The sequence below is a fragment of the Ranitomeya variabilis genome, chromosome 2 (assembly GCF_051348905.1).
Source record: "Ranitomeya variabilis isolate aRanVar5 chromosome 2, aRanVar5.hap1, whole genome shotgun sequence".
Classification (NCBI taxonomy): Eukaryota; Metazoa; Chordata; class Amphibia; order Anura; family Dendrobatidae; genus Ranitomeya; species Ranitomeya variabilis.
In genome coordinates this window covers 768668375-768679742 of record NC_135233.1, presented here as the reverse complement: position 1 = coordinate 768679742, position 11368 = coordinate 768668375, and the positions used below count along the sequence as shown (strand labels likewise).

The window sequence follows — 11368 nt, the reverse complement described above, 5'->3', positions numbered from 1 at the left end:
ACCCTACAAACAGTGCTGGGAACTGCTGATCTGTGATTTCCCAGGTAATGACCACCACTGTGTATGATATTCCTCTGGTGCAGATACCTTCTAATCCATCAGAATATTGCTGATATTTTCTTTTTTATAAGTCTATGTTTTTCCTGTGAAGAATCGTGGCCACACAGCTTTCTGACAGCTGTTCTCTAAATAGCACATGGTGCAGGGAAGCATAAAATCGGACATGCCCGATTGATTACTTTCTATTGACATGACCGTTATAAGAACTACACAACAATGCAATATCTCATTCTCTAGTTGAATTATATAAGAAACCTTGCCTTAGGTTAGGCATAAACAATTTCAGTTTTTTATTTAATTTTTAAGAAGACTGGTGATACAAAAATATGCAAAAAAAATAGAAGTTGAAACAAAGCCTCAGGATGGGGTAACAGCTCACCGCACCAACAATTCATGCTCGCCACAGGCGCTTTTCAGAGACAACATAATCAATTGCTGTTTTTATACTCTGGTTTATCAATATGTAGTTTCTCAGAATTATGCCCTGTTGACTCCCAACTATATTTAACACAAGAACTTTCATTTACCAGTGCCAGCAACAACCAACACAGAGGATGTGCCAGTGATGTGCGGCCATATCTCTATACATTAGGTAAGTCTGATACGATGCAAATTGAATTGTCTACATCCATGTCACGGAGGATAATGACAGGACTTGTAAATTAGCTTAGATCATGGTAAACTAATGCACAATTTCAATTTTGCTCTGTTAATTCTGTTAATTTACAGTATATATATATACATACATTGTTTTTGCTTTTATAAAGTAAATGCTTTCATGATCCTTTGACCCCCTAGCTAGAACAACCAGAAATGCATTACCTATGGATCTAGAAGAAATTCTTAAATACAAACATCTAGAATCCCATTTTGTTTCCAATGGTAATTTATTGGTTAATAGATTCATGTAATTAATGACAATTATCTTGCCTATTTTGAACATTTTGGAAACTATCACAGGTCTTAAACACCGTGTAACAGCATTAGATTTTATTGAAATCTAGTAATTATTACATTTGGTTAAACAGTTGTGTTCAATAAATAAACCTAAGACTATGTATACCCTCCACATATATGCTTGTTAACTAGATAATATGATAATATTTCTCCCATAGGCCAGTCTAATACCCTATACTGTTTAGGAAGTGAAATTTTGCAAGTGCAAGTAATTTACGCCAGCTACTGAGTAGCATTGTTATGTAGGGAACAGAGTTGTCAATGAGTACTCATCAGGGATGATAGAGGTTAATACTTCATTGAGTATCCCTGACAAATTCTTGTTGTAGATACTGGAGGTTTCCTAAAATAACATGAACACATTTTCCTAATTACAACACAAATATTCCAACATCAGATCACTAACAGCCATTTACATTAGTTCCGTGCTGTTGTTGCTGATCAGATCATCACTTAATGGACAAATGCAATTGAGTGCTGAAATAACTATTAAATCAATAATTTAATTAATTAAAAAGTAAATTATTCAATAGTAATTGTATTATTTTTAGCATGATCACATTTGAGCCCGATACATATTGATATCTAGCTTATAAAGCCGGCCATAAACATCAGCTATTTCCCTCGACTCCATCATAAACATGCAAGTGTACAAGCTCAGGTCAGACAGTAAAGTTTATAAGTGCACAATTGGACTTATGTCATTGTGAAGAGATAGATGGAAGGGTAATGGGATAATCAGAAAATGTTATTTTTTTGTAATGTTTGACGACCTGTAAAAAAGAACATTCTCAACAAATGAAATGCAATTTTGTTATTATAGGCATGTCAGTGTGAAAATGGGTGACTGGAACTTGCTAGGAAGCATACTTGAAGAAGTTCACATTCATTCAACCATAATTGGGAAAATATGGCTCACTATCCTCTTCATATTTCGGATGTTGGTGCTTGGAGTGGCAGCTGAAGATGTTTGGGATGATGAACAGGAGGAATTTATATGTAACACGGAACAACCAGGTTGCAGGAATGTTTGTTATGACCAAGCATTCCCTATCTCACTTATTCGCTACTGGGTATTACAAATAATCTTTGTGTCTTCTCCATCCCTTGTGTACATGGGACATGCACTTTACAGACTGAGAGCTCTGGAAAAAGAGAGGCAAAGAAAAAAAGCACAGCTCAGGGCAGAGATGGAAGCATTGGAAATCGTTATTGATGAACACAGGAGACTTGAGAAAGAGCTAAGAAAGCTAGAGGAGCAAAAGAAAGTCAACAAGGCCCCCCTTAGAGGATCACTATTACGTACATACGTGCTGCATATCCTAACTAGATCAGTTTTGGAAGTTGGCTTTATGGTGGGCCAGTATTTTTTGTATGGATTTGACCTTAACCCTTTGTATAAATGTTACCGTTCTCCTTGTCCAAATGTAGTAGACTGCTTTGTTTCAAGACCAACAGAGAAGACTATATTTATGGTCTTTATGCACAGTATAGCTGCTGTGTCACTGTTTCTGAATATTTTGGAAATCTTTCATTTAGGTATAAAGAGGATCAGAAAAGGACTTTATGGGAAACAAATTTCCAATGTGACAGAGGATGAAATAAGCATTTGCAAGTCTAAGAAGAGCTCAGTGCAGCAGGTTTGTATGCTAAGTAATTCTTCACCAAACAAGATTATTCCTGTGTCCTCAAGTGGCTACAAATTGATACCTGACCAGCAATTGGACACAGTTGGATTGCCAGCCTACCTTCCACCAGCACCTGGATTTAAAGATATACACATGATTTGTGACCAAAATCAGTTTAGTAAAGTTATGGCTACAGAAAAACATAAAAGAAGTGTCGACCAACTTAACACAGATCAACATAGTGGACAGTCTCGTTATGTAGAGCGTCAGAGGATTGGTAATCACATTGACCAACACCATGGACAAGTTCTCAACAAGACTTCCCTTGATCATCACACAGGAGAGCATAGAGAAGAAGCCCACATTTCTTCCATACAGAAGAGGAATCTCTCATCTAGCAGTGAGGATTCAAACAGGAAATCTCAACGTAACAGTTGTCTCGGGTCCAAGAGCTGCCTTAAAAGCCATCAATCTTTGGATCAAACAAGGCATAGTGCAGTGCATCCACTCAAATCATGCCTTCATTCAAGCCATATAGAGATCCCAACAGCATTGCGCAAATACAGCAGAGTCAGTAGCTGCAAAGACTTTGCTGAAGATCGAAGTGACTCTCCAGATAGTGGACAACGCAAAGTGAGCTCCACCTCCAGAGGGTTCTCAGAGGGCAGACTGGCCAGTGACCCAGATAGCTCTGATTCAAGAAATGGTTCAGGATCTGAGTCAAGAAGACGAGAGGAAAGCTCCAGAATTACACCACCTCCCCCATCCGGGCGCAGAATGTCAATGGCAAGTAGAGGCCGACTGTCAAAGTCTTCTCCTCTTTACAGGCTATTGGTGTAGTCTTTGGTCCACCATTGTACTATTCTGTAGGTAAATTCCCACCATTTGCTATAAATTCTTGGAATTACTGTAGATCAGAAGAAGATTATCTGGTGGTAAGCAGCAACTGTGTGAGTTTCACTCAGGCATAATTACTTATTTAGTGTACTTGAGAGTATTCAGCTCTTCAGATACATGAAGGAGTAGCATTATTTAAGAAAGAGATCTACTGTCTCTAAAAATCTTTATTCAACTACTGACAGGGGCGGACACTGACAGCTTGGGGCCCATGTGTAAGAAATGTGTCTGGGCCACCCTTACTACCTGGTACACAGCTTATGGTGAAGGCAATCTCGCAATGGGACCACCGGAGCCTTGGGCTACAAAAAACAGGCTACATTGCCCTCATTATTACCGCCCTGCAAGCAGGGGGTACATAGAAATCACAAGGCACCGTAGCAAAAGTTCTGTTTGGGTCCCCCTACACCTCTAAAAAATATAATTGATTTATATTTTTTTTCACTGAGATGGAGATATATATACTATATATATATATATATATATATGTTTTCACTGAGATGGAGATACTGTATATATATACTGTATATATATATATACAGTATATATATATATATATGTATATGTATATATATATATATATATATATATATATATATATATATATATAATCAGTTAGGAATAGTTTCTGCTGGTTCCGACGCAGTCATACTTGCAGTCACGTGACAACTAGAGTATCAAATATATCGGTAAATAGAACATTGCAAGACGTGGCTGACACTCTAGTTGGCACATGACAGTGCCAATGAGCATCCTCGTGGTTATGTGATAACTGCTGGAACCGGCAGAGCCAAACCATGTATATATTATCTTAAATTATATGTCTGGTATCTGTATCATTTGGTATCTACTTTAATCATTGTCTATGGAGCTGATGGAAATAGCAAAGCGTAGCACTTCAGCTCTATGGATCATGAATAGAGCAGAGAACAAGAATGCATAACTCTGCTCTATTCAGGACAAGACTGCAGACCCTTGACAGAGATGGCAGCCAGTGAGCGCTCTCATTAGTCTGGTGGGGTAAGCGTTCATTGGCAAGTGCCCTTTCTCCCTGCATGACATGCCCCCTTTTTTAATTCCTGCACTCTGCGCACCACCTGTTGTGAATTCCGTTCTCGGGCTCCCTCCTGTGGTCATGAGTGGTACTTTGTGAGTTCTGTTCATGGCTCCCTCTGGTGGCTTTGAGTGTTACGGCTGGTCTGTAGCTGGACCCCAGCTGCCTCGTTTCCTGCTAGGCCTGCTGCCTATTTAACTCCATCTGGACCTTTACTTGTTGCCTGCTGTCGTTGTATTCAGTACTGGTTCAGATCTCTCTGGGACTTCCCTTGTGACCTGTCTCCTCGTGGAGAAGCTAAGTTCATGCTAGTTCATTTTTGCTCATTGCTTTCTGAAAATGTTTCTCAGTATATGATGAGTTCAGTCCAGCTTGCTTATATGCTATTTGATTGCTAGCTGGAAGCTCTGGGGTGCGGAGTTGCGCCCCTCACATCGTGAGTCGGTGTGGGGGTCTTTTTGTATTCTCTGCGTGGATAATTTTGGTAGTATTTTATACTGACCGCACAGATTCCTTGCTATCCTCTGACTATTTAGTGATTAGCGGGCCTCATTTGCTAAAACCTGTTTTCATTTCTATGTTTGTGTTTTCCCCTTATCTCACCGTTATTATTTGTGGGGGGCTGCTCTCACTTTGGGGAAAATTTCTCTGAGGCAAGTGAGGCTTTGTTTCTCTCTAGGGGTAGCTAGTTTCTCAGGCTGTGAAGAGGCGTCTAGGCCGAGTTAGGTACGCTCCACGGCTGCCTATAGTGTGTGTTGATAGGATCTGGATTGCGGTCAGTAAAGTTCCCACATTCCCAGAGCTTGTCCTTATTTTTGGTTTACTTATTTGGTCAGTTCATGTGTTTCTAACCACCAGAACCATAACATCCACCCTCTCCCCGACTCTGGGTACCAGAATAATTACGGGTGATGTCAGAGGGACCCGATTCTGCGTGACACCTCACACTCCTGCCCGTAATCTTTACTGAGTGGCGCCATAGCTGCTGTGTGGTCTGCTGCTAGGGGCAGTATGCCCCTGCCTGCAAGGGCCTCCCTCCACCTCCGGGCTGTGGTGCAGTTGTACTGGTCGCACTGGCGGTATGTCCACTCCTAATTACAGATGATTATCACAAAGAAAAATAGATTCCATTTTCTTTCTACTGATATTCATGACTACTATACTGCTCAACATGTATAGTAAGAAAAACATTTGTTTTTTGTCCATTATATGCATTTTTTTCCTACTGTGAACTCAGACAATTGATGAAATCAATATCTTTCATGATCTAATTTTCCCTCGGGGACAAGCAATAATTAAAGTTCAGATGTCATCATAATATTGACCCAAAAACTTTTATACTCTGTATTGTTTAAATTAAAAATGTTTTTTCTTAAGGTAGTGGCCACATAGGTATTTTAAATATAAGTGGACAGTTTTTATATTAAAGTTTGATCTCATTCAGACATTAATTTTTCATGTACCGGTATGTGTTCTCTTCATGATTATCACAGATAGAACATAACTTGTACCCATTAGAAACTATGGAGCTGTCCATTTTTTTGTGCACGTGTTTCTGCAAAATATTGATAGAAACATGTCCGCTTTTTGATCTGTGTGACGGATCCAAACTACCCAAAAGTCTATGGGTCTGTGAAAATCATGGACAGCACATGGAATGAGTAAGCAAAATGTTTTCATTTTTTTAATCTATATTTCAATATATGAAAATCACTGATGAAAAACTCATTTTTTTTTCTCCAGTTTCTCTGAGCTCAGCCAAAATGGGTGTCACTGGGGCATGACAGAGGCGCCATGCTACAGCTCGCCAATTCATGATGAGCTGTGGCATTTCTTGTGCAAGATATTTTACTCCAGTAAGGGACTGGAGTCGCATGTCGCTTGTCAGACGCTGTTGATTCATGAAGAGGTGTGCATCATGAATTAGGAGCATCTGACCCCACCATGTCCCTTCATCAAGACCGGCAAGAAAATTCCAGTTTTGATGTATCAGGGCAATAGGTTTTTATTAATTATACAGTCATATGAAAAAGTTTGGGCACCCCTATTAATCTTAAGCTTAATGTTTTATAAAAATTGTTTTTTTTTGCAACAGCTATTTCAGTTTCATATATCTAATAACTGTTGGACACAGTAATGTTTCTGCCTTGAAATGAGGTTTATTGTACTAACAGAAAATGTGCAATCTGCATTCAAACAAAATTTGACAGGTGCATAAGTATGGGCACCCTTATCATTTTCTTGTTTTAAATACTCCTACCTACTTTTTACTGACTTACTAAAGCACTTTTTTTGGTTTTGTAACCTCATTGAGCTTTGAGCTTCATAGCCAGGTCTATGCAATCATGAGAAAAGCTACTTAAAGTGGCCACTTGCAAGTTGTTCTCCTGTTTGAATCTCCTCCGAAGAGTGGCATCATGGACTCCTCAAAACAACTGTCAAATGATCTGAAAACAAAGATTATTCAACATAGTTGTTCAGGGGAAGGATACAAAAAGCTGTCTCAGAGGTTTAACCTGTCAATTTCCACTGTGAGGAACATAGTAAGGAAATGGAAGAACACAGGTACAGTTCTTGTTATGGCCAGAAGTGGCAGGCCAAGAAAAACATCAGAAAGGCAGAGAAGAAGAATGGTGAGATTAGTCAAGGACAATCCTCAGGCCACCTCCAGAGATCTGCAGCATCAACTTGCTGCAGATGGTGTCACTGTGCATCGGTCAACTATACAACACACTTTGCACAAGGAGCTGTATGGGAGAGTGATGCGAAAGAAGCCGTTTCTGCAAGCACGCCACAAACAGAGTCGGCTGAGGTATGCAAAAGCACATTTGGAGAAGCCAATTTCTTTTTGGAAGAAGGTCCTGTGGACTCATGAAACCAAGATTAAGTTGTTTGGTAATACAAAAAGGTGTTATGCATGGCGGCAAAAAAACACAGTGCGTTGAATAGTTGACCGATGCACAGTGACACCATCTGCAGCAAGTTGATGCTGCAGCTCTCTGGAGATGGTCTGAGGATTGTCCTTGACTGATCTCACCATTCTTCTTCTCTGCCTTTCTGATGTTTTTTTGGCCTGCCACTTCTGGCCTTAACAAGAACTGTACCTGTGTTCTTCCATTTCCTTACTATGTTCCTCACAGTGGAAATTGACAGGTTAAATCTCTGAGACAGCTTTTTGTATCCTTCCCCTGAACAACTATGTTGAATAATCTTTGTTTTCAGATCATTTGGCAGTTGTTTTGAGGAGCCCATGATGCCACTCTTCGGAGGAGATTCAACCAGGAGAACAACTTGCAAGTGGCCACTTTAAGTAGCTTTTCTCATGATTGCATACACCGGGCTATGAAGTTCAAAGCTTAATGAGGTTACAAAACCAAAAAAAGTGCTTTAGTAAGTCAGTAAAAAGTAGGTAGGAGTATTTAAAACAAGAAAATGATAAGGGTGCCCATACTTATGCACCTGTCAAATTTTGTTTGAATGCAGATTGCACATTTTCTGTTAGTACAATAAACCTCATTTCAAAGCAGAAACATTACTGTGTCCAACAGTTATTAGATACATGAAACTGAAATAGCTGTTGCAAACAAAAACATTTTTATAAAACTTTAAGCTTAAGATTAATAGGGGTGCCCATACTTTTTCATATGACTGTATCTCGGCTATCATTTTTGAAAAGTGATTGCAGGACTTGTAAGCATATTCATTGTCACTTATGAATTATAATTTTCTAAACTGATGCTAAGCTGTCACTTTGTTCAAAGGGTTTTCCAGGAAATAATAATTATTGATTTAATACCCTAAAATGCAAAAAAAAATACAAAATTATAATAGTTGTAAAAACAGTAATATCAGCAGTGCCACCTTGATGTATGCAGTAACCAAATGACTTATTGACTTGTGAGGGCTGCAGACACATACTCTGCTTCTGTAGATGACAAGGCTACAGACACATCTTTTGTGCTAGACCAAGAAATTGAACTTTCCCCAAGCTTGAACAAATAGCTGCTTACCAATTTATGAACACTTAAATGGGTTTCCCATGAAAAAGTTAATTTTAATCAATAAATCTTCGAATAATAATGATTTCCACATTTGGATGTGTTTAAATGAAATGTTCCTGTGCTGAGATAATCATATAAATGTGTCCATGTACTGTGTAATGGCTGTGTCTGACAATGCAGGGAACATGGTCTGATCACACCACATCTTTTGGCCAGGAAGGGAGAAAAAAATTGTTCAGACATTACAGCACGGAATCGCAAATGATTCTTTGTTTGAAGTAAAACATTGTTTAAAAACAGGCAGTGAAATGTTTTACCTTACAAAAAGAACCAGCTGTGATCCCATGCTTTTCTATCTGTATACACTTTTGTTTCCAGCCCCCTGCCCAGGAACTGTGGTATGATCAGACCATGTCGTCCCTTCACGGTCAGACACAGCCATTACACAGTACACAGCAGGGGCTCATTTATAAGATTATCTCAGCACAGGGACATTTTATTTAAACACATCCAATTGTGGAACTTATTATTATTCTAAGATCTATTGATTAAAATTAACTTTTATTTCTCCAGTCCTGTCTGCATCCACATAGCCTATGAGTTTTTGATCTTCTGTAGCAGATATCCTTAAATTTATATCTTGAGTCTCTTTCAAATATCAAAGAACTCTCTTAACGGCATTCCAGTCTATCTGCAGAGAATTCCAAATGTTGCTGCAGTATCCGGTAGAGTTATAGTTGCTATGTATAGAAGTGCCCCCACTGCCTATCTGGATTTCTCATTGATAGGGAACAGATAATATTCTTATTACAACTTTAAGTAGTGTGGTTCCTTTCTGGTTGATATACTGTACCTTTGGCTTCTGACATTCTAAACTGATTCAGAATTGAGTTGATTTTTGCACTTTGGTTTCGAAGAAAACTTCTATCTTCTTCTCTTTGGACCTGGATTCATAGATAACATGTCACATTTCCAAGGTCTTTAGTTTCAAAAAGCTGATTCAGAATTTTAGTCATCATTGCAATTTCTGTTTCCTCTTGATGAACCATAATCAGATCTTCCACATATAAGAGAATATACATCCAGTTTCCGTCTGTACATTTTGTGTATAAACACGGATCTTCTTGATCTATTTTAAATCCTCCTTCCAATAAGACTTTGTTCATTTTGGTGTTACATGCTCTTGCTGATTGCTTAAGACCATAGAGAGATTTTTGTAGTTTGCAAACGAGATTCTCTTCACCATCATTGATCTAACCCTCAGGTTGAGTCATATACAAGTCCTCTTCAATGTCAACATTTCAAATGCAGTTTAGATGTCTGAAAAACATATTTTGTACAGCAGCTATAGCCATTAGAGTCCTGAATGTGGTCTGCTTAGAAATTGGAGAAAACGTGGAATCATAAGCGTTATCATATTTCTGAGAACATCCTGTTGAAACTAATCTTGCTTTATATCTCTGAATCTTGCCTTCAGAGTCATACTTGGTCTTAAAAATCAATTTTTCATCTGATTGCTTTAACTTGTGGTAGTTTGGTGAGTTTCCAAGTTTGAAGTTGACAAAGGTCTTCATTTCCACACTAGCATCATTTATCCATTTCAGTTTTTCATGGACAGGTAGATGTTGCATCTTGTCCTTTGATTGTGGCTCTGCCTCGGGTAGTGCTTTCTTGTGCAGTCCATGTTTAGCAGTATATACTCTTTCCTTGCATTTAGCTGGTACAACTCATCTTTGATTTTTTTTCTCCTGCTAGTGCATAGCCTTCTTTTGACATGATACAGCTGTCATCTTTAAATATAACTTTATTTCCTTGTCTTGTGAGTTTCATAATAGATTGCTTTAAAGACTAGGGACATAGAGCTTGTCCTTTACTGGAATCTTTCTGCTTTGTGTTGGGGAGACATGACAACTAATGTAACCATATCCTTTTCCCTCTGAATTCATATACTGACTAGTGATGAGCGAGTGTACTCGTTGCTCGGGTTTATACCTCCAGGTATTTATGACTGCTCGGAGATTTAGTTTTCATCCCGGCAGCTGAATGATTTACAGCTAGTAGCCTGCTTGATTACATGTGGGGATTCCCTAGCAACCAGGCAACCCCCACATGTACTTATGCTGGCTACTAGCTGTAAATCATTCAGCTACCGCGATGAAAACTAAATCTCCGAGCAGTCATAAATACTCAGAGGTCACCCGAGCGTGCTTGGGAAAACCCGAGCAACGAGTAAACTCGCTCATCACTAATACTGACCATTAGCCAAGATCACTGTCTCTAACTTACTTTGGTCAAGGTTAAAGAAGAAGCTTCTGTCATTAGTCATATGACTTGTTGCCCCAGAGTCTATACACCATGCATGTTTTGATGTACTTGCATTGACAGTAAACAGAGCTTCAATACTTGAAGTCTCATATTCTTTAATAATGGCACTTTTAACCCTTTGATGATTATTTCCTTTTTCAGCTGATTCGTTCTAGCTTTCTAGACTCTGCAGTCAGCCTTAGGTGCCCTGATTTCTTGCAGACAAAACACTCAAATTTTTTCCTTCAAATGACTTTTATTTTTGAGTAGATCTTGGGGTTTTTTTTATAGCAGATTCTGCTTTGGCTAACCAATTGCTGTTTACATTTTCTGTCTTTCACTTATACTCATCTACAAGCTTCTCTCTGACATTCTCCAATGTAAGCCCATAATCTGGGCATGCATCTAGTGCAGTTACAAGTCAGCGTGTCATAGTTTTTTGGTATACAACTTAGTAATAGTGCAGC

The 11368-nt window shown here is 38.8% G+C and overlaps 1 protein-coding gene across 1 annotated transcript; it reads left to right on the top strand.

Annotated features, from left to right (window-relative positions):
• Nucleotides 1–1856: 1856 nt before the first annotated feature.
• GJA10 (gap junction protein alpha 10) lies at nt 1857–3485 on the top strand. Its single transcript, XM_077281702.1, has one exon. The coding sequence runs from the start codon at nt 1857–1859 to the stop codon at nt 3483–3485; it is 1629 nt and encodes a 542-aa protein (XP_077137817.1).
• The last annotated feature ends 7883 nt before the right edge of the window (nt 3486–11368 follow it).

Coding starts and splice junctions, on each gene's coding strand:
- GJA10 (XM_077281702.1), top strand. CDS start 1,857: ATGGGTGACTGGAACTTGCTAGGAAGCATACTTGAAGAAGTTCACATT.